Here is a 24,485-nt window from a genome sequence, read left to right on the forward strand (position 1 = left end):
AGCTGTCAGCACAGAGCCCCATGAGGGGCTTGAACTCACCACCCACGAGATCATGACCTGAGCTGAAGTTGACCAGTTAACCAACTGAGCCACCCAGGTGCCTCATTTCTCCCTCTTTTTAACTGAAGTCAAATTTTAAAGAAATCCTTTCTGTTTCTACCGTCCTATGTAATAATATTACTATTAAAGTGTTCAGGGTTATCATTGGACCACTTCAAATTATCTAGTGTGAAAGCCATGACATCTGGGGAGGATGCCATCTCCCCCCATCCTCCCTTAAAAAAGAAAGCTGTTAAAATAAAATGAAATTGCCCATAATGAAAACTGTATGTGAGTGTGTGTGTGTGTGTGTGTGTGTGTGTGTGTGTGAGAGAGAGAGAGAGAGAGAGAGAGAGAGAGAGAGAGATTCAAGGAATGGTGTATGAATGAGCAGGCACTAAAATGTTTGTGTTGATTTCAGGTAATTAAAAAAAATACTAGATTATGATTTATATACCATACAATATGCCCTTCTAAATGTCAACTAGGATAGCTATTAGTATATTCACACACTTGTGCATCTATCACCACAGTCAATTTTACACCATCTTCATTATCTTAACAGAGACTGACTTCCCTTAACTTTCACTCCTCAATGCTCCCTCCCATACCTCCCAAAGGTGATTTTTATTTTACTTTCTTCTTTTGCTTTTCTCTAGTATTTGAATCTTTTACTGTGACCATGTATTATTTATGCCACCAGGGTTAAAAGACAAAACAAAACAGTCAAGTTATTTTGATTGTGCAAGCAAATTTTTAAAGGTTTCTCCTTTCCCCTCTATTTATGGGTGTCCTACTTAGCACAGGGATTTTAACCTCAGGGCTGTGTGGACTCCTAGAGGGTCTGTGACTAGGTCTGGTCACCCCCAGAAATTACAGGCAGGATCTATGTGTGTATGTGCCTTTATCAGAGGAGAAGGGGCTCTTTGGGTGAAGTTTATAATAGCTCTGCCTGGTTTCCATGTGAAACTACAGTTTAAGTCCTACACGTCATGGTTACTGATTTGACAACAAACACTTTCCAAGCAAGTCCTAGCCTGGAGTGCCTATCACAGACTTGCCTAATCATCTCATCAGGACTTCTGCTAGGCTTAACTAAGGAAAAAAGGAGCGTTTCATTAGAGTTTATATCTTGCCTGTATCACTGCTTGGTGCCCAAAGCACAGAGCAAGTCCCCTAGCTCCGAGACACTGGAGAACATGAAAGATCAGCCCTGTCTTGTTAGAGCTTCAGGCCAGGCAACAACTCCCCCGGGAGGCGTTGGTTCCCTCGGAAGGAATGAGAACCTGACGCATCCATCAGCTCTGCTGATTCTGCAGCTTCTCCTCACGTTCGCTTGAGGTGAAATGCCAGTAGAAGACAGGAGAGAATGGGTCCGCGGTTTAGGTAGATACTCCTCCTGCAGGACCACCCATCTTGGGATCTGGAGGAGATGTAGAGACTTTTATTTTTTTGCCAAGATTCAGCTAAAAGAGAACCATTCGCTGTTTTATGGGAAACTAGAAGCCCCTCTTTTCTTTTTATCAGGAAATGTTTTGATATCATAAAGAGAATATTAATGTATTTTTTTTTAAACTCTGGGAAAGCTACATAAAGAGAATTAAACAAATGGCATCCTGCTTTTTTATTTCTCACCCTGGAACAGCTGAAATGTGAGTTTTTCGGATGTGTAGGGCGGTGATTACCCTCAAAGCAACGGTAATTGCTATTTTCTTTTCCTTCCTTCCTCACTTACGCCTTCAGCCAGTATTAGGGCAGCTTTGTGCATATTTCTGCACATACAACAGAATGCTTCATCATTGTGGTGGTGTTGAGGCTCAGTTTTTCTCAGCTCTCTTCCTTACCCCTTCCTCTCTGTCACCCACAGGTGTTCGATAGAGGCAGCCCTGTCTGACAAGGTGGACTCTAAGCTTTTTGGTGCTGTTTTGGATTTTATTTATTTGGGGAGCAGAGTAGAATAAGAGATTTAGGGGACTTGCAGTAACAGGTAGAGTGGAGGTGTTTGAGAATCACTGGTTAAGTGAAGAAATGGGCAGAAAACATGAATAGACACTTCCCTAAAGAAGACATCCGGATGGCCAACAGGCACGTGAAAAGATACTCAACGTCCCTCCTCATCAGGGAAATACAAATCAAAACCACACTCAGATATCACCTCATGCCAGTCAGAGTGGCCAAAAGGAACAAATCAGGAGACTATAGATGCTGGCGAGGATGTGGAGAAACGGGAACCCTCTTGCACTGTTGGTGGGAATGCAAATTGGTGCAGCCACTCTGGAAAACAGTGTGGAGGTTCCTCAAAAAATTAAAAATAGACCTACCCTATGACCCAGCAATAGCACTGCTAGGAATTTACCCAAGGGATACAGGAGTACTGAAGCATAGGGGCACTTGTACCCCAATGTTTATAGCAGCACTTTCAACAATAGCCAAATTATGGAAAGAGCCTAAATGTCCATCAACTGATGAATGGATAAAGAAATTGTGGTTTATATACCAATGGAGTACTATGAGGCAATGAGAAAGAATGAAATACGGCCCTTTGTAGCAACATGGATGGAACTGGAGAGTGTTATGCTAAGTGAAATAAGCCATACAGAGAAAGACAGATACCATATGTTTTCACTCTTATGTGGATCCTGAGACACTTAACAGAAACCCATGGGGGAGGGGAAGGGAAAAAAAAAAAAAGGAGGTTAGAGTGGGAGAGAGCCAAAGCATAAGAGACTCTTAAAAACTGAGAACAAACTGAGGGTTAATGGGGGGTGGGAGGGAGGGGAGGGTGGGTGATGGGTATTGAGGAGGGCACCGTTTGGGATGAGCACTGGGTGTTGTATGGAAACCAATTTGACAATAAACTTCATATATTGAAGAAAAAAAAAAGAGAATCACTGGTTAAAAACTGGAACCCACGAAAATCCAAGTTCTCAATTTCCTTTTGTATGGCTCCTCTGTTACCACTAATGTCAGCAGCATCTCAAGTCAGAATCATTTGTGAATTTCATTAACATCACTTACCTCCCTTTTTGACATGCTAAATAAAGATACCAGCTAGGAATGAAGCAGTCCCTAGGAAACCCAACTAGACTCAGTAGAGAAATCTGGCCTGTCTCTTCTGGGATGCAGTGTGCAGAGTGCCTCTCCTTCCTCTGACCTTGAAGTTGAATAGAAAGTAAATTTTATAGAGTGACGCTAAGAGCATATACTTGAAAATGTAAGGTTTGGGGCACCTGGATGGCTCAGTCCGTTAAGTGTTCAACTTCAGCTAAGGTCATGATCTTACAGTTCATGGGTTCGAGCCCTGTGTTGGACTTCGTCCTGGCAGCAGTGATCCTGGTTGGGATTCTTTCTCCTTCTCTCTCTGACCCTCCCCCACTCTCTCTTTCTCAAAATAAATAAATAAACTAAAAAAATAAAACAATAATGTAAGGTTGCTGTCTTTGGGCTTAGGATTTGCAAAGCTATCATTTCAGCAGTTATTTTCTCCATGACCTCTAGGGGGGGCTGTGGCGTAGTAGAGTGCAGGTTTGCCCGTCTGTTCTGCCATGTGCCAAAGATCTTGGGTCATATTTTTCACCCATCTATCTGTTCCTCAGTTTCTTCCTTTGTAAAATTAGGAATAATAATAATAATACCTACTTCAAAAGATTGTTGGGAGCGTTAAATGGATGAGTGTATATAGAAGTCATTAGAATGGACTGGCATGTTGAAAACACTCAGTAAATGTTAGGAATGTTACTGTCTTTGCTATTAGATTTTTATTTATTGCAGTGATACTTTTTGATCCAAATGGCTCTCATCAAGTATAGTTAACTGTCAGTAAATATAGATTATTCACTCCTTTTAACATTCCCCCTCCAAAATGGGAAGTAGAAAAGAATTAAAACAAAATTTTTTTTTAACATTTATTCATTTTTGAGAAACAGAGAGAGACAGAGCACAAGTGGGAGAGGCGCAGAGAAAGAGAAAGGGAGACACAAGATCTGAAGTAGGATCTAGGCTCCAAGCTGTCAGCACAGAGCCTGACATGGGGTTTGAACTCACAAACCACGAGATCATGACCTGAGCTGAAGTCGGCCACCCAGTCAACTGAGTCACCCAAGCATTCAGGGAAATAGAAAATAATTTAAGCAAACACGTTGACATTATTTTACTGTTCGAATGTATTATTTAAATTCTTTTTTTTTTTTTACTTAATTTTTATTTTGAGAGAGAGTGAATGAGCGAGGGAGAGGATAGAGGGAGAGAGAGAGAGAGAGAGAGAGAGAGAGAGAGAATCTTAATTTGCGCTGGGTGTGGAGCCCAATGTGGGGCTCAATCCCACAATCCTGGGATCATGACCTGAGCTGAAATCAAGAGTTGGATTAGGAGTAATAATAATACCTACTTCAAAAGATTGTTGGGAGCATTAAATGAGCCAACTGAGCCCTCAGGCGCCCCTCGAATGTATTATTTAGATCCTGATTTAAAGAGATAGACTCTAGGTACAGTTCTTAACAAACCTTTAGCTGTTAACTGTGACAGTTTATTAGTCTAACCCTGTTTTTTCTTCAGGCCTGGGTAACACCAACTCATATTGTATCTTTATAAATTTGTTGGGGCTTGTCCACACTTAGCAGAGGTTTGGAGCTGTTGAGAAACTTAACATCGAATTGGCATGCTAGACATTGTCTTTTACTCTAATTATAAAGACAGACCAGCCATCCAGTGGAATTCTCCACACTTCCTTGATTTAATAACCAACTTCCCCAGTTTGTGTAACTTCCTGGATTCTTGGAGCTGAAATTACTGTTGGCTTTCATCATAATGAGAGGGCTCTAATGTAACAACTGAAGTACCTTGCTAAAAGGAAGGGTATTTTCCTTCCCTTCAGGTTTTAGCCTTTTGTATCTTTGTGCTGTAGAGCTGCAAGAGAGGATAGTCACAGATTAGTGATGATCTTTGGGAATCAGAAGGAAAATTCTCCTGTGCCTGGCCTCTTTGCTTACCCATTATTATTCTTACAGTGAGCTTCCTCTACAGGTTAATAGTATTGTGTCTTCTTTGTAATTTCTAATATAAACTTACTTTTATCAATTTGAACATAGTTTGTAAAGAGTCACAAAGCTTATCCCCTGTCCTGCTTCTTTCCCCTTTGAAGTTCCAGTCCCCAAAGATAACCATTCCCCCCTCCCACCCCTTTTTAAGTAGTTTCTTCTAGTGATTACCTCCTTATTTATAAATAAATTGCTCACACATATTTCTTGTGATTTAACAAACTTTGGACATTATCTACTCATTTTCCATATGTTGGATGAGGATTTAATGCCTGCACACACATGCACACCTGTACATACCCCTTCCCTCCTGCCCTTTCCCCATCATGATTTTTGGCTACATCATTGGGCTGTATTTACTGTTGATTACTTGGATATTATTCGTTGCTGAGCCTAGTTCAGTCTTCCTTTCTTATACATTTGTTTAGTTTTCTGTGTAATTGTTGCTAAGTTCTTCCTAATTATTTAACAGCTGTATCGAACACGTATCATTATGTCATTCCATCTTTGTTCTCTTTACCCAGACTTCAGCCTTTGACACCTATCCCATTCTCTTTGTCCTTGTTTTGGGGTTTATACCTTTTTATTCCTTAATTGTCACTTCAGTAGGATTTTTTAACTTATATTTTTAAAATTTATATTTGATAGATAGTGTATTACATAGCTCAAAGTTCAAAAGGTAGAAACAGATACAGAATAAAAACTTTCTCTCCTATCTTTCCCCATCCCCCCCCCCCAGAAATAACCAATATCATTAATTTATTGTGTATCCTTCCAGGAATATTTTATAGTATAGTTCCCTTTTGTATAGAAATGGTTGAATTCTATACACATTGTTTTGCACTTTGCTTTTTACCTAACAGTAGATTTTAGAATTTATTCTATAACAGTTCTTAAAAAGCTTTTTTTATTTTTTATTTAAAAAATTGTTTTTAATGTTTATTTTTGAGAGAGAGAGAGAGAGAAGAGAGAGAGAGAGCATGAGAAGGGAAGGGGCAGAGAGAGAGGGAGACACAGAATCTGAAGCAGGCTCCAGGCTCTGAGCTGTCAGTACAGAGCCTGACACGGGGCTTGAATTCACAAACCGTAAGATCAGGACCTGAGCTGAAGTCAGACACTTAACCAGCTGAGCCACCCAGGTACCCTAAAAGCTTTTTTAAATTTTTTTATGGATACACTGTATCACATTGTGTGAGTGACCACAACTTAATCAGTCCTCTATTGATGAATACTTAATTTGTTTCCAGTCTTGTCTTTACCAGTAGTGGTAGAGTGATGATTTTGTACATAAGTAATTTTCTCCTTGTGCTTGTGTATCTGCTAGGACAAATTCCGAGAATAGAATTTCTGGCTTAACACAGGACTTAGAATTTTAGATGTATTATATTTTCTTACACTTGTAAGACAGATTCTGTGAAATGTGAAATATTTGACTTTTTTTCCCATTCAAGTGACAAATCCTTTTCCCCTTCTGTCCACCCGCACCCAATATAGGGGCAACCAAAATAGGTTTGAATACAAAAGTAAGTGGATACTTTGCTCTTGGAGGTGGATTTCCCTTTATATTTAAGATGTGATATATTATTTTCTCCCCTTTTCTTCTATTCTAAAAACCTAAAACGGTAGATATGAAATAGCTTTTATCATACTTTCAATAATAACTTTTTGGGAGATAATTCACACACCATACGATTCACTCATTTAAAATATACAATTTAGTGGTTTTAGTGTATTCACAGAGTGTGAACCCATCATCACAATCATTTTAGAAGGTTTATATCGCTCCAGAAGGAAACTCCACATCCATTAGCACTCTCTCCCTATTTCCCCCTACCTCCTACAGCCCTGGGTAACCACTAAATCTACGTTCTGCCTATAGATTCACCTATTCTGGATATTTCATATAAATGGAATCACACAATCTGTGGGTTTTATGTTTCTTACCGTTTTGTCTCAGAAGTACCTGAGAAGTTTGAGTGAGTAGGTGGTTTTTCAGGTTGATGTGGGCATTTTGGGAGGTAGGTTGTTCTCTGCCCGGGAGAAGGGGGCAGGTTAGTTTCAAAGTGGAGATTGGCTTAGAAGATTCTTGGGAAAGAGCCAGTCAGCAAAGACATTCAGAGCTAAACTATCTTTCCTACAATGCAAGAGCATTGTGTAAGGTAAGACTATACCTAGACTATTTTTACTGCTGAAGATCTACAGAATCAGTGAACAGCTTGCTGAGGAATCATCTTGAAGTCAGTGCTGTTGGGATTAGAATACATTTCTGGCTTTGCAAGGGAAGTCTTTGGGGGAAACACACAGTTATTTTACAAAGTTGACTGTCTCTATTTTGTTGCATGATGTACTTTAAATAATATCTTTTTTCAGTTGAGTTAATTTGCTTATATCCCGAGCTTTGCCAGAAAATACAGATCAGAACGCTTTCATGAGCCCTAGCCGGTTTTAGATTCACCTTTACCTTCTACGTCACTTACCTGTTATACCATACCTTGAAGTGCGTAGTCATTTTCCTGCAGTCAGAGCAGGGGCAGGTATCTCTCCCAGACTCATTTGGTTCTTATTTTGCCAAAAGGATTGATGTGTCATGTTTCCTTGAAGCCCGTGCTGACCCAGAAGTTACCCCACTTTCAAATTACAAAGGAATTATCAAGTGCAAGGGACCAAGGGTCATGTGAAGGTTACGGCCGTGTTTCCTCCATTGTCAAAATTCAGGGAGCTTTCAAATAAGAAACAAAAACGGTCACACAAAATTTCATCTCTTTAATTGTTCTGCAGTCTTAACCATCATATGTAATTCTCTTTGCTGCTTGGTGTAAGAGTGAGGAGGGAGGTGCCCTTGTCCTCTAGGGATTTATAAACTCCTAGGTGGCAGCTGTATCCTAGAAGGTAAAACTCAAACAGTCAGAGGGCCATTTGGCAGCAGTCTGGGGAGCAGGCCAGCAAGAAGATAAACAGTTGCTAACCTGGGACTGTGGGAAACAAGGAAACCAGGCTTTGCTATTGGCAACCTTTTAATGCAAGAGTGGAAGGATTTAAAGCTCCCCAGTGGAATTAAAAGTTTGGCATTATAGGAAAAGTACTTAAGTAAGTAAATAAATACATACCTAAATAAATCATTTTTTTTAATCTGAAGAAGGATATGTTAGGATTCCTTTGATGAAAAAAAAATCATATCGGCATACACATAAAAGGATATTTATTGATTTATTTATGTAGAGTCTAAGTGGGTGGAAATACAGTTGAATCCAGAGGCTCAAAGTGTGATTATCAGGTCTCTTCCTTTTCTCTTTCCCTCTCTTGGCTTGATCCTCTTCTGTGTTGGCTGTATTTTTGAGTGGGCTTTCTCCACGTAGTGGCCACAGGCAGCTCTAGGCTAATAACCTCAACAGGGAAAACACACACACACACCCTAAAACCCTATTTGTCCCAGTAGTTGCAATGTGGGATCCAGAATTGAGTCCCATTGCCCGTTACTGAGCCCATCGTTATGTGGGCTTGGGGTGGAATGTCCTAACTGGCCAGATGAGTTCACACACGAAGGGGGGAGAAAGTGGGCAGTTGGCTCCACTTAAACCACTTAGACTAAGTGTAGGAAAAGCATAGTTCCCAAAGGACCACCAGGTGTTGCTACCAGAAGACAGAGTAGATGCTATGTGCAGCCAGATCTCTGACTGCTACAGAGAGGAAATCAAGAGCTCACCTGGTTTTGAAGTAGATAGCAAGATAATGTTGTTAGAGGTAAATATGTGTTCTCTGCTAAAGATTAATGAGAGGAAATAGGCATAAACAACGTAGGAGGGACTTCAGTAATAAATGTTTTTCAGAAAAGCTAGAAATAGATCAAAGTTTTATTAAGCAGACCCCATTTTCCCACCGATTTCCATTATAAAGTCACAGCTGTATTCCTAAAAGGGAACAGATCCACCAGATTTCTCACTTGGGAACTTCTGATGAAAAAGCAGTTATGGTCGCTGTAGATCTGTGGTGTCTACCAGAGCTTGCGATGTAGCAGTGGTACAATTCTGCCAGAACTGCGGTTACCAACTACCAATTCACTTTTGCTTTGGGCTTCTTCAGATTTGGAAGCTGTTTCCTTTCCCTCCCTTAGTAAACAATCTCCCTCCCTTTCTCTCTCTCTCTCTCTCTCTTAAGAGAGAGAGAGAGAGAGAGAAAGAGAAGAGGAAAGGGGCCGAGGGAGAGAGAGAGTAAGAGGAAGAGAATCCTAAGCAGCCTCCACGCTGAGCGCGGAGACTCACATGGGGCTCGATCTCGCGACACTGGGATCATATGCTCCGAGCTGAAATCAAGTCTGATGCTCAATTGACGGTGCCACCCAGGCGCCTCTATTTATCTTTTTCTTAGCCACTGACATTTTTCCTTTGCTAAGACAGCCTTAACTTCATCTTGGACATCCAAGAGCTTTCCCATCGTTTTGCATAATAGAGCTAACTACAAATGCAGTGTCTCATCGTGCCAACAGGGGAACTGTCTGATTCAGGTTCTGTCACAGCCTGAAACTTCCTTAAGAGCAGAGCTTTTGCTTTTATAAGATTGGAGGCCACATAAAGGAAGTGGTGGTTAGGACCACATGCAGGGACTTCCCAGGCTTTTTGGAAGCAATGAAAAGGTAGGGGTGGGGAAGGCAGAAAAGAAGCAGGTACAGGCAGCCTTTAGCAAGTGTACTGCCTTTGTGTATATCTGACTTACAAGAGAATGGAATCACAACCTACAACACAGAAAATAGTATGTAGACTTTGCCTGCACGAATGTCAAGTTTAAACGGGAGATTGGCAAACTCAGATGAAAAATTATTAAAGATTCTTAAGCATTTCTATTACTCCTTCCCCATCTTTCTTAATTCCTGAAATTTATATCAAGACTGTATCTTTGAACTCTTTTATTAATTCATTCATTCAACAAATAGTTACTGAGCGCCTGCTGTGTGCTGGCACTCTTCTAGGCATGGAGGCTACAGCAGGGAACAAAACAAAATCCTTCCCTTTGTAAATTTTACCTTCTAAGGAGGAGAGTAGTCGATAAATAAGCAAATGCCATATATAACGTGTATAGTGCTAAGAAGAAAAATCAAGCATAAGGAGTGGTAGGAGAAGGAGGCTGCCATTTTATATGTGGTAAGTGTGATATTTGAACAGAGACATGATGGGGCTTGGGGAGCAAGCCCTAAGGCTACCTGTAGGAGGAGAAGCCTGGGCAGAGCGGGATGTCAGAGGAAGACAGTAGACCTGAAGCAGCGTGGTCTACTCTCAGAACAGTGAGGAGGCCAGAGGTGCTGGAGGATAGTGAGCAGGGGAGAGTAGTGGTAAAAGATGAGGTCAGTGAGTGAGCAAAGGCAGGTGGCGATGGGGTTTGCTCACAAACAAGGGAGAGGGAAACCATTGAGGGCTTTGGGCAGAAGAATGATGGGGCCTGATTTGGTTTAGCCAGATGGTTCCAGCTGTGATGAAGGTAAATGATAAAAGCAGACGGGCCAATTAGGAGATTATTGGAGGGAAAAAAAAGGAAATCAACAGGCCAGAAATGATGGACCAGAGTAGTTGAAGTAGAGGTGGTAAAAAGAAGCAGTCTCTTCCTGGATATATTTTGAAACCTGTATTTCTTTCCTTTGTTTTTTTCTTCTTCCCCACTATTCTTTAAAAGTGTGTAACGTTTTCTTCCCAAGTAACCCAATTTGTATTTATATAATTTTGAGACTAGGGGCTTTATTTCTAATTCTGTCATAGATCATATATCCCCTCCTCTCTCCGTCCGTGTAAAGTTTGCTCGATATGGGGCGGGGCTCAGATAATGATTACACATCTAGGAGGTACTGGCATGATGGGAAAAGGAATCAGGAAGTGAAGGAGTCTCCCTTCATCTGCAGTTTGCCTTTCCACAGTTTCAATTAGCCTCGGTCACCTGTGGTCTGGAAGCAGATAATCCTCCTCCTGACTAAATCATCAGAAGGTCAGTAGTAGCTGAACACTGTCACAATGCCTGCGTCACTGACCTCACTTCGTCTGCTCATGTAGCCATTTTATTATCTCACGTCATCACAAGCAGAATGTGGGAGAATACACTACATTAAGATATTTTGAGAGAGAGAAAGACCACATTCACATAACACTTATAACAGTTATTGTTATTGCAATTGTTCCAATTGTTCTATTTGATTAGTTACTGTTGTTAATATCTTATTATGCCTGATTTATAAATTAAACTTTATTAGGGGCACCTGGGTGGCTCAGTAGGTTGAATGTCCGACTTCCATTCAGGTCATGATCTCATGGTTTGTGGGTTCAAGCCCCACATCAGGCTCTGTGCTGACAGCTCAGAGCCTAGAGCCTACTTCAGATTCTGTGTCTCCCTCTTTCTCTGCGCTTTCCCTGCTTGCACTCTGTCTCTCTCTTGCTCAAAGATAAATAAACATTAAATCAAAAAATAAGTTAATTAATTAAACTTTTTCATAGGTAGGTATGTATAGGAAGAAACATAGAATATAGAGTGTTTGGAACTATCTGCAGTTTCAGACATTCACTGCGGGTCTTGGAACATATCCCCTGCGAATAAGGGGGGGCTACTACCATACTTGGAAGAGAGACTCAAGAGCAGGACCTTCCCCACTTCTGATCAGGGAACTCAGCCATAAGTATGGGTCTCCTACTGATCATGCCCAAAATGCTCTGAAGATATTTCCTTGTGGAAATTATTCTCATCGTTGACGGTTTTACAGAGAATACTCATATTGGAACAGAGAACCGCAGCAAAGACAGGAAGCACTGCTGTGCTTTGGCAGGAATAATACTAGTCATAGAACCATAGAGTCTCAGACTTGGAGGGCTCTCTGGAGGGTATTTAATCCAGTCCTCTCCTGCTGCTTGCGAATCCCTGCCACAATATATAATCATCTACCCTCTGCTTTAAGAGACTAGAATCCAAGGGCGCCTGGGTGGCTCATTTGAGCATCAGGTTGAGCGTCTGACTTTTGATTTTGGCTCCAGTCATGAACCCAGGGTGGTAGGATTGAGCCCCAAGTCAGGCTCTGTGCTGAGCATGGAGCCTACTTAAGACTCTCTTTCTCTCCTTCTCTCTCTCCTCCTCTCTCCTCCTCCCCCCCTCTCTCTCCCTCACTTGCACTCTCTCTCTCTCTCTCAAAAAAAAAAAAAAAAAAAGAGTCTAGAATTCATAAATCATAGAATGCCAGTGCTGGAAGTGATCTTAGAGAACACATAGGACTGAGACTAGAAGAATCCAGGAGTCTGAACTCCCAGACCCGTGTTCTCTGCACTCACTATGCTGTCATTCCAAATAAAGGGCAGCCCTTCCTGGTAGAATTACAGAGGTGGGTTTAAGTGTCTCAGTGTTCATCCCGTCACAGGCTGTCTGGGTTTATTTGCTTTCCAATTTTAAACCATAATGAATCCTTTCTTTTTATTTTTAACCCCAGGGGTTGCCTTGCTCTCAGATGTGTACCCTGAGAAAATCTTGCTTGGCCTGTTGGCTCAGTATGACGGTGGTAAAGACAAGCACACGCCAGAGACCAGAATGAAAGTCGGGGAAGTCCTGATGCGAGTTGTCAGGGCATTAGGTGAGTTTTCCACGGCCTGGAAAATGGTGGGGGGCAGTATGGCTTCGGAACCAAAGTCTGTGTACCTTGGAGGTTTCTTATGCTAGCAAGGGGAGGACAGTTTCAGGGCTGAGATGAACTACTTCCTGCTCAAGGATTTAGCAACAATCCACACGCCCACTAAGGGATTGGCAGCAATAGTGCCTGTTTTCCTACCACTGCTTGTTCTCCGCCCCTCAGCTATGTTGGGGCCTGATTTTCGTTGGAGCTGGAATGAGAAGTTTCACACTGAGCAGCAGCAGGAGGAATGTCAGACAGGGAAGGAATAGCACTAGCTCTTGTTGAATGGCTACTGTGTGCCAGGTCGTCTGCATATATAGTCTCATCTAGTTTTCCCAACAAATGCTACAGAGAGCCTGTTGTTAGACCCGTTTTATAGGTGAGGAAATCGTGGTGCAGAGACCTTCAGCAGTTTGTCCCAAGACACTTTCAGCTGGTAAATAGTGGTGCTGAGAATTGAACCCCCCAACTCAAAGGACGTTGCTCCAGACTACATAAGCTGAGAGTTGTAAGTAAGAGCATGAGCTCCTGGGTCACAATATCTGGGTTCAAATCTCAAACTGCTGCTTATTGGCTATGTGACCATGGAAACATTTCTTAACGTCTTGGTACTTCAGTGTCATCGTGTATAATATGAGGATATTAATAGCACTTACTCATAGGGCTATTGTAAGGATTAAATAAGGTAATACTTGGAATAGTGTTTGGCACACAGTACAGGCTCAATAAATTTTCATTTTTGCTAACAAGAAAGATTGCTTTTTTAAAGAAAAGAAATACTCTATTATTTACTACTTATTGAGAACCCTTAAGGGGCTGGGAGATGGGACACTGGGGAGTCAGGACAAAGAAAACAATTGTTCACGTTAAAGATGGGGGTTAAATTAAGATAAACTAACAAATTTCTCCATAAGTCAAAAAGTATACTGTTGTTATTTTTATATTGGGCTATATAACATAGAATTGGGAGGGGGTTCTTTAACTTGCATTACATAAACTTAGCCATTGACTGCTACACTCAATATAGATAGCTTGAAGCCTTAAAATAAGGCAAACCAGTCATTCAAGTGTGGCCAGTGGCAGCCAACCAGCTGCCATGTTGACCTTGGAGAATTAAGGTGTGTTTGGGGGCCATATTCTCACTCTGTATGTCTGTGTCACATTACATTAAGAGATGTAGTAGCATCAGTGGTTAATATTTTGGCCTGAAAACAATGCCACGCCGAACTGGACTTCTTCTTTAATCTAGATCAGCATCTTCTCAAGCACCGATAGATTTGTTCTCGGCCCTTTAGTAATTCCATCATGTATCCCCTAGCCTGTGACCTAAGGCAGAGAGAGAAGTGATCTCAGCTTCAGTTTGACTAATTTGTCTGTGAGCTCGTAAATGTTACTCTACCCAATAGGTGAAGATTTTGGAAAACAAAATAGCTTTTTGCCACTTGCTTTGAGAAATCACACTGATTTCTTCTTTACCAGCATTCAAAGTATTTACAAAGCTTCTGAATAACCATGCATTATTTCTTCAGATATAGCCCTGAATTTTCCTAATTTCTGGGCGTCCCTCCTGGTTAAAAAAGAGGACCTAGATCTCTACCCACTTAAATAATTTTTTTCTACCTAAATCTTTTGATTAGTGAAAGAAAAATCTCATGAAAGTGAAATTTAGAAAAAAAAATGTTTTCTAGTCTTTAAAGAAAGACCAACTTTCTATATTTGCCTTAGTCCTAAATATGGATCCGAAACATACCAGACAAGTGCACCATTATAAGAAATCATTCTCTCACAGGAGGTGTGAATGTTAAGCTTCAAGTATCTCAGGTCCAAGTGCAACCTGTGACTTCTATTTGCGTCTATCATTGGGATTATTGGAGCTAAGAAGGAACGTATGCCATACATAGACTACATCAGTGTAACATGTACTTTCTCTGTAACTTCTGGTAGACCTCTACCGCCAGGATGATGAACACCGAAATGCACGTTTCTCGGTCTCTAGTGACCAGGGGTGGGAGTGGAGGTGAAGAACTGGGTGGATTGGGAGAGAGGTCTTACTCCACCTTACATGTGCCTATAATTAGCCCAATTCCCAAAACAGTCTTTTGCGGGCTGTTTCAAAGAAAACTCCATCAATTCTCAAAGTTCTAATGTTTCCATAGCCTACTCTTCTAGGTATCCAGCCATAGATACCGCCTTTAGCTTTACCTGCCAGTTTCTAATTCACATTACCAACATGTCCAAGTGCGGAGACGAGGTGGCTTGCTGAAATCCTTTCACTGGAGTTAAAGCCCGTTTTTACAACATAGCCAGTATTCTTAGTTTATCAGTGATATGGAAATCCTGTGGACAGCCTCTCTGTAAGGCTTCCTTAATAAGTACCCTGCTTTCATTGGCCTGGGACTTGCTCTGTCCCCACCCCCAGCCCTTCTTTGCAGCAGGGGGAGTTCCACAGGAGAACGAGGCCCACAGGTGGGAACCGGGTGCGGGACACTGCTGCTTCCTCTTGGCATCATGCCTAGTTCCCCAAGCACGTCTGCTTTCCTTCCTGCTGCTAGACGATGGTGAAAATCAGGAGCTTTTTTCTTGCCATTTTTAAAAACGGAGGTATCACACACACACAGTGAAGTATAGAAAGTATACTAACGTCAGTGTAGAACGCTTGTAGTAGCCCATGAAGTTTCCTTTTGTCCCTTCCTAGTCCCTACCTGCCCCAGAGGTAAGCACTATTCTAAACTTTTTGTCACTGTCCGTTTATTTGATTGTTCTCAAACTTCATTTTCATGGACTCAAATCCCCATATTTCTAGTATGCCGACAGATCTAGACACTTTTGTAAATCGCGGTCAAATTTGAGGGCTAAAAATACTTCATAGGCATGCTGTGTATGGTCTTTCCTGTTGTCTCACAAGAGGAGGCACATAATGTCTGGTCGTCTCATTTTAGTGGTGCTGAGGGCGATTAGTGGTGTTTCTAGTCAGGTATATCTGTTATAAACTTCTCCATCAACCTTCCTCCTCCTGGTTTTAAGTAACCATTGATAATTGTAGCCTAGATCCATTATTTCATAAGGGTTGTATATTTTTTTTAGACATTAAGAAACAGCTACAGAGAGGGCTACTAACTTGCCTAATGTCACACAGCTAATTAATGGTAGATCCCGAATTTGAACTCAGACAGCTTGACTCCAGACCCAGTCTTATTACCCAAAACAGTGTTGCATCCTGAACATTCTCCCATGTTATTAAGCACCTTTTTCCTGTCATTAACATGGACATTTTCCACATCCTCTGTAATTTTTAATGATTGCATGGTAATATATCATTTGAATGTACCATAATTTTTTCAAGTGACCAACTTACAGGTTGGTCCGAGTTTTTGCTGTTATGAATTACATTAAGATGAATATCCTTGTAGCTAAATCCTTTGTGCAGATTCATGATCATTTCCTAGGAAAACAATTTTCTAAAAGTAGAATTTGTTAAAAGCATGGGCATATTTTTAAAGATATTTATTGCTAAGTTGTCTTCCAGGGAGGTTGTGCCAGTTTATTTATTTAAAAATTTTAATTTGAGTATAGTTGACACACAATGTTAAAGTAGTTTCAAGTGTACAACATAGCGATTTGAGAAGTTTATATGTTATACTGTGCTCGCTACAAGTATATTCGCCATCTGTCAACCATGTAATGCTGTTACAGTATCATTGACTGTATTCCTTATGCTGTGCCTTTTGTTCTTGTGACTTACTCATTCCATGGAAGCCTGTACCTCCCACTCTCCTTTAGCCATTTTGCCCGTCCCCCTGGGATTGTGCCAGTTTATATTTCCGTGTTTGAGAATATTTGTCTATACCCTCGTCAGTACTGTATATACCATGTATTATCATTTTTATCAAGCACATGTATAAAGAAATGCTACCTTGTTTTTACTTCCATTAATTCCATTGATAAGGTTAAACATTTTTCATATATTTATTGACTAAATTTTGTGTGTATGTGGAGGGTGTGTGTGTGTGTGTGTGTGTGTGTAAATTGGCTTTTCCTATTCTTTCTCCATCTTTCTGTTGGGGGTATTGATTTTGTTATTTGATTTATAAAACCTTTACCTATTTAAAAATTGTGAACCACTGAAATTTATGTTGTGACTATTTTCTATGGGTTGTTTACATTGTAGTTGTGTTCATACTTTCTGTTTCACTTTATTTTGAAATACAGAGGTTTTTTATTTTGATATAGGCAAATCTATCTACGCCTTTATGGTTTTTCTTCCTATAGGAAGGCTTTCTCAAACCAAGATTATATATTAATCTGTATGTTTTAATCTCTACTCTTCAATGTAGAAAATATTGTGGAGAGATTTTGGTTTCGTTTCTTTTATTTAAGGAACTGTTTAGTTTTTTATTGTACTTTTAGAAATTTAATCTTAACACATTGCTAAATTACCAATCACTCCAAATGTTTCTCCCTATGTTTCTTCTTATATGGCCCAGTGTCGATGTTGACAATAACCTGTGGACTGTTATCTGTCATTGCAGTTTTTAAAACTTCTTTTAAAAATATATCATTAGAATACAGTGCCCAAGATAGTGAATCGGCAATTGGGACATTACTTAAAAAGTAGAATGAAAGTGAAGAGGATTGAATACATATGCGACGGTATTTCCTTCTGAGGCCGCCTGGAGCCTTATTCCTGATCTGATGGAGACTACACAGCTTTCTCACATATGCCAGATGCGATATCTGCTTTCTCTTCAGCAGGGCTGAACAAACATTGCCCGTCCTTTGTTCTCTAGATTAGTGATTTTCAAATAGGGAGGCAGGGGAAAGAATTTTGCTCCCTAGGAGATATCTGGAGACATTTTTAGTTGTTACAACTGGGGCCAGGAGAATATTACTGGCCATTTAGTGGGTATAAGGCAGGGATGCTCCTCAACAGCCTACAGTGTACAGGACAGCCCCCTACAATGCAGAATGATCTGGCCCGGAATGTCAGTAGGGCCCCATGTTGATATACCCTGTTGTAGAGCTCATGTGGACCATTCTGTTTCTGCTTTATAACATTACTCACATGTGATAAATGCAGGACTACAACATACGATTATGCAGGTTGTTCACAGCCATAAAAGTTCCAAGAGGTGTTATTGTATGAATGGCATGCCCTGGAGTTGTACAATACTCAGTCATCCTGGTGGCCTTGACCGAATTTCCAGCCTATCTCCCATCTGTTACTTTTTATATTGCCATCTCACTGGGGAGAGTTTGAAAAAGTTATTTGTTCCTTTCTGTAATATATTTACACATCCTTTTGGATGTGGGAGCTTGTGCACCTGGTTTATCTATTTTATACCAATCTTATGACCGTAATTTCCAGTGATATCTTTTCTGATACCTGCTGAATTCGGGAGTTGTCCTTATTAAAAAGCCTGTGTCTACCTTTGAGGTGATTATATATGCCTCCTACCCTTGCTTGCCTTCCTTTTACATTTAATGGACCATAATATGAACTAGATTATATTTTTAAATTATCTCTTATATTTAGGGAAGATTTATATACTTTTCCAGTATCTATTTCATATTCTTAGAAAGGAGAGAGAAGAATACATGAGATTGCTTTTTATTTGTACGTGGCTCTCATGTGAATCCAAAGCTTAGGTCAGAAATCCTTGACAGGAAAGCAGTTTCCACCTCTGCCCATAATAATACCCAAACATTTTCTGCATTCTAATTTAATTTCCTGCTTTTGTCAAGTTCTAAATAGTATAAATTCTTGGGTTATATGATAGCTCTTCCTAATACTCAAAGGTTTGTTTTTTGTTTTTAGTCTTGAGTATACTTATTTTTTTCTCAATCTTGGGGGTAGGAGTATCAATATAGTTTAGTTCAGAAATGTTTTTTGATTAGCTACTAAATGGCAGATTCTGTACCCGGGGCTGGAAGTAAGAGCATGAAAAAGCCATAATCTCTTCCTGCAAGGAGCTTACAGTTTAGTAGGTGAGAGTGACTCATACACAGACCATCGCTGTCAGGTGGTCTGCTTGTGGAGGGCACTGTAGGAGCGCAGGGGAAGTGGTCTTTGTCCTTTTTCTTGAGATCCTGCAGTTGAATGTGGTACTGTACTATGGGGCTGCATCAATTCCTTGTCCTTATCACCACACCGCAGGCCAATTTTTGAAAAATAGCTTTTTGTCTGATAGTTTTCAGAGATTTTCAACTCACAGCATATGTCTGAATTAAGATAAAAGGGTAGGTCGGACATGTGAATAATTGGATAGTCTGGGAGTTGAGTATTTATAGATTTCAGCAGCAATAGACAACAGTCAAGGATTAGAGTTTTCATATTTCAAAAGGAGAAATTTTTCAGCAAAATTCAGAGGATCAAATGAAATGCTTCTTGCCAAGTCTGCCTAGGTTAGCATCAATATAGTTCAATGTAACGAATATTTATATTAATATAAACTGGAAATACTAATCTGGCTGGAATTGAAGGTTGAGGCCCAGACCGAATAACTATTTTTTTTTTCTCATCTTCCTTCTCTTTTTCTTACTCATGTCGAATTTTTTTGAGAGGTGTAACTTTAAAATCTATTTATAGACCTTTTTCATAATTGTATCAGTAATCCATGGTCATCTTGGACAATTTGGAAGATATGAAAAAGTATTAAAAAAGGTGACACTAATAGTTCCACCATTCAGAAGTAACCACTCTTTGTTTACATTTTGATGTCTTCTAGTTTCCTTTTCTTTCTCATAATTGTAATTATACTGTATGTATACTGCTTTTTTTTCATTTAACATTACTTATAAGCACTTTTCCATGTCATTAAAATTTTGAGAATATAAGATTTATTGGTTGTATTATAATCAATAGCTTGAATTTATCATAATTTTATTTAATTGTCTTTTAGAAAGAGATTATTGTTTATTAGGTTATTTCCAGTTCCTTACTTTATGAGGAACTTTATGAGGATTATGAGGTGTGCTATTGATTATTCTTGTACATAAATTCTTTTGGTAAGTCATTGATCCTTTCCTTAGGATTGGTTCCTACAAGGAAAATTACTAGGTCAAAAAGTATATGCATGCGCTTAAGGCTCTTGATATTTAGAGCTAAGTTGCCCTCCAGAGATGTGTACTCTTAGCAGTGAATGAGACTGCTAAGTTCTCACAGAGAAAAAATTTTCCATGACTTCAGACCAAACTTCTAACCCTAACCAGCCATCTCCAAAATGTGTACCTTTGCTTCCAGAATGAATGGAGGAACCTGTCAGAGAATGTTGGTCCGTGGGTGGGTAGATGAAAAGAGGAAGAAGCGAGGGAGGGAGGGAAGGAGGGGGAGAAGGAGGGAAGGACTGATGGATGGGTGGAAGGGTGGATACATGACTCAGTGTGAAACCACTGCTGCTCCAGAAGTGCACCTCAGATCTGGTAGTGTCATCATGATATGCAAAGAACAGTACGCAATTATTTTTAGAGGCAAAACGTAGTCTTCTAATCAGCAAGCTCAGACAAGTTCCAGTTTACTGTAGGTCAGAAACTTCTAAAAATGAGAGTGAAAATAGAAAGCCATAGTCATGTTGCTCCATCTGAAGAATTTACCTTCAGTGAACTCTGTAGGAAAGATCAGGAATTAATATTTGGAATGAGGAATGAGGGGAGAGAACCAAATCTCTTGTCTCTGTTGGAGTATGCTATGGGAAGTAGAGTGTCACCTGGGAATAGTGGGGCAAAACAGCTTATATTTCCAGGTTTAAAGGCACTTTTTCTCAAATTACTCTATATTCCAAGAAAAGGGTGGGTCTGTGCTTGAGGGTATATTTCTAACTCTTAAAACCTGTAAAACACCCTTATTTAATGTGCTCTGTCAACTTTTCCATATTACCTGCTTCATTTTTTAAGTTTTAGTTCAGCAGTCACTGCTACCTTAGAGTTCATCCAAATCGTGAGCAACCCATGATCCCATCTAGCTCAGGTGAAGCCCATAATGTGACTTTAGAAACCCTATCGTCTTCCCAGAGAGGAGGGAATTCAGCCCCAGATTCTGCTCTGACAACCACCTTCTTCTAGCCAGTTGTAGAAAATAAAGGAAAATGGGATAATTGGATTTGTCTAGTAGGTTACTCTGATTTCCAGTTGGTTTGGCCTGGGAGTTAAGATGAGAGGAGGATCTTTTATTGTTATTATTATTTTTAATTTTAATTTAAGTTTTAGTTAACATACAGTGCAAAGTTTATTTTAGGAGTAGAATTCAGTGATTCATCACTTACATTCAACACCCAGTGCTTATCACAAGTGCTCTCCTTAATACCCATCTCCCGTCTAGTCCATCCCTCACCCACCTCCCTCCAGCAGCCCTCAGTTTGTTCTGGATCATTAAGAGCCTCTTGTAGTTTATTTCCCTCTCTCCTCTTTTCCTCCTGTTTCCCGTAGAGGAGAGGAGCTTTTAAATGACTATAATATTGTTATAGTATGGATGTATCACACAGTTTTTACCATTTATTCAACCATTCCTCTGTGCTTGGACCTTCAGTTTTTTCTGTTTTGTGTTTCCTATGGCATACAGACTGCAATATGAATTCTCATATATGTGTGCAAACAGAAATATATATTAATATGTATATATGCATTTTCTGTATATATGTACATGCTAAGTACTGGGCCTTTATTTCTGTAAGATTGATATTTGCCAAAGTGGAATCACTGGCTCAAAAGCTGTTTATATTTTAAATTGTTTGTATACTAACAGATTACTTCCTAAAATTGTGGGTGAGCTAGAGCTCTTTGGACCCCCTGCTATGTGTGTTGTCAGACAGAGAAAAATATCTTTTGAAAATTGTGTTTTTCAAAGGGAACAGACTAAGCAAGTTCTTTGTTGTGTGTTATTTTCTTTGTCTTGATTGCAATGGGGGGAAAAAGTCTTGTTTTTAAGAAATACATTATTAATACATCTTGCTCTTAAGCAATTTACAAGACTAGTCAAGGAATGACAAATCAGCTTTAGAAGTATCTTACTCAACAAAATTTGTTCAAAGGTGCAGCATCATATCGTTCACTTCAAGGGCATTCTAATTAGGTAGTTTCCAGAAATATTTTAACTTTTACTTTAGTGATGAAAAAATTTTACTTTGTGGGCTTTTCTTTCATAACACGTTTTGGCTCTCTTCTGTGTCGTAAACAACCCCAGAATTTAATGGCTTAAAGCCAACAACCATTCGTTTGTTCAGAATTCCATAATATGTATCAAGCTTGGCAGCGCAGCCCGTGTCTGCTTCACATGGAGGTGTCTGGGCTCAGCTGGTGGTTCTTCTGCTGCGTGGAGTGTAGGCTGGGCTCACCCAGGAGGCTGCACTTGGCTGGGGTGCTGACTGGGGCAGCTTAGTGCTCTTCCACATGGTTATTCTCTTCCCTGTGTGTGGACACTCATCATTTGGTAGTTACCATGCCTATTAAGAGCTCAACCTAGAACTGGCTTAGTATGACTTCTGCCACATTCTACTATCAAAGTAAGTTGTACATCCAGCCCAGGTTCAAGGGGAGGGGAAGTAGCCTCTAATTTTTGATGAGAGAAACAGCACTGTGTTCAGGGATGGTGTGTTGGCAGCCATACCTGTGTGTACTAACTACCACACTACCAAAAATAGTGGTGGTTATTGCCATAAGCCGAACAATACGGATAAAGGAAAGTCCAGTCTGTCCCAAATATTCGTTACATTTACTGTTCTTACCTCCCAAGGAAAACAATGATAATAGTTTGGCATACATTCTGTCATACCTTTCCCTGTGCTCCCATAGATACATGCAGACATATGTGGGCTTTTTCCCTCTTTTACAAAAACAAATTTTAATACTATTACCATTACTCTTAATATTAGTACAAGCTATTAATCTGCAATTTCCTTTCTTTGAAGCCAACTTTACCAAGGTATACTTTACATACAATAAAATACTCCCATTTTAAGTGCACATTTCAACAAAGTTGGATATAAATCCATGTAACCATCACTACAGTCAAAGTATAGGACATTTTCATCACCTCAAAAAGTTCCTTTGTGCTCAAATTATCTCCCATGTCCCATTCCACACTCCACCCCAGGGAACCCCCGATGAATTCTGTTATCATGGGTTAGATCTGTCTTTTCTAGAGTTTTACGTGAATGGAGTTATACAATGTGTACCCCTTTGGGTTTACTTCTTTTGCTTAGCATGCTGTTTTTGAGATTCATCAACGTTGTTGTGTCTATCGTTAGTTCACTACCTTTTATTTCTAAGTAATATTACTTTATATGAATATACTAAATTTGTTCACACATTTACCTGTTGATGGACATTCAGATCATTTCCAGTTTTGAGCTATTATGAGTGTGGCGGCTATGAACATTCTAGTACAAGTCTCTGTGTGAATGTATGTATATTTTTTCTCTTGGTTAAGTACTGACACTGGAATTGCTGGGTCATACAGTATATGTATAAGAAACTGCCAAACTGTTTTCCAAAGTAGTTGTACCATTGTACATTATGACCAGCAATGTATGAAAGTTCCAGTGGCTCCATATCCTTGCCATCCCTTTATCAATACTTTTTTTTTGTTTTAGTTTTTAGCCATTTTAGTGGACCTATAGTGGTATCTCACTGTGGTTTTAATTTGTATTTCCCTGATGACTAATTATGTTGAGCACATGTCTTTTTATGTGCTTACTTTCTATTCATGTATCTCTTTTGTGAAGCAACTTTTCAGATCTTTTTCCATTTTTAATTGTATTATTTATTTTTATTGAGTTGTAAGCGTGCTTTACATGGAGAGGATACAAGTCCTTTGTCGGGAATATGTATCACAAACATTGTCTCCCAGTCTTTTCTTAATGGTGTCTTTTGAAAAGCAGACATTAATTTTTTGGTTAAATAATATTTATTTATTATAATATTAAGTAAATATGCAAAAACATAAAATTAGGTTATAATTTTTAGTTTATTTACAGCTTTAAAAAGAAACACATTTACTTTTTTTTTAAGTTTATTTATTTTGAGAGAGAAGGAGTGTGTGTGCATGTGCACAAGCAGGGGAAAGGGCAGAGAGAGAGGAGAGAGAGAATCCCAAGCAGGCTCCACACTATCAGTATGGAGCCTGATGTGGGGCTTGATCCCACATACTGAGAGATCATGACCTGGGCCAAAATCAAGAGTTGATTGCTTAACCAACTGAGCCATCCAGGCCCCCCCCCCCATAATTAAAATTTTAATGCCAACAGCAGCAAAAATATCAAATTTATAACAGTATTTTAATGTGATATATCATGTTTTGCTAAAATTAAATCACTGTCCACAGTGTGAATATTTTGATGTTACAGTGGAGAATTCTTTTAGATCAGCATGCCCAAATTATTATGTGCTGCAAGATAAACCCTTACTCCCGTATATTCCTTCTCTGCAAATTACTGCAAAACCTTTGGGTTCTGAAGTTGGGCTGCCTGCACTCAAATCCCTGAATTTTGAATGTCTGACCATAAGCAAGCTACTTAACACTTCTGTGCCTCAGTTTCCTCATCTGTAAAATAATCATAATAATAACACCTACTTCATAGAACTGTTGTGAGGCTTACAGGGAGTTAATAAGATTAAAATGCCAGGTATATAATAAGCACTCGATGCTTATTATTACCTGAAGCTCCAAGTATTAACTCTACAGGGACTAAAGCCTCAGGCCAACTGGGACACCAGACAGCAGTGGGTAGAATTTCAACTTTCTCAGGAAAATAGGAACTGAACCCAAACCAGGCTACTAGCATAAAGCCAGG

General features: G+C 39.7%; 1 protein-coding gene across 3 annotated transcripts in view; it reads left to right on the forward strand.

Moving 5' to 3' along the window:
- TANGO6 (transport and golgi organization 6 homolog) overlaps window positions 1–24,485 on the forward strand; it is a 194,652-nt gene that overhangs the window by 99,926 nt on the left and 70,241 nt on the right. For 2 of the 3 annotated variants that reach the window (XM_003998190.6, XR_002150077.3), the window contains exon 15: window positions 12,523–12,663. The exons of the other annotated variant lie outside the window; for it this stretch is intronic. In XM_003998190.6, the coding sequence (XP_003998239.3) occupies window positions 12,523–12,663 (141 nt within the window). The remainder of the gene's footprint in view (window positions 1–12,522; window positions 12,664–24,485) is intronic. 3 annotated transcript variants of the gene reach the window in all.

This window comes from Felis catus, chromosome E2 (genome assembly GCF_018350175.1).
Source record: "Felis catus isolate Fca126 chromosome E2, F.catus_Fca126_mat1.0, whole genome shotgun sequence".
Classification (NCBI taxonomy): domain Eukaryota; kingdom Metazoa; phylum Chordata; class Mammalia; order Carnivora; family Felidae; genus Felis; species Felis catus.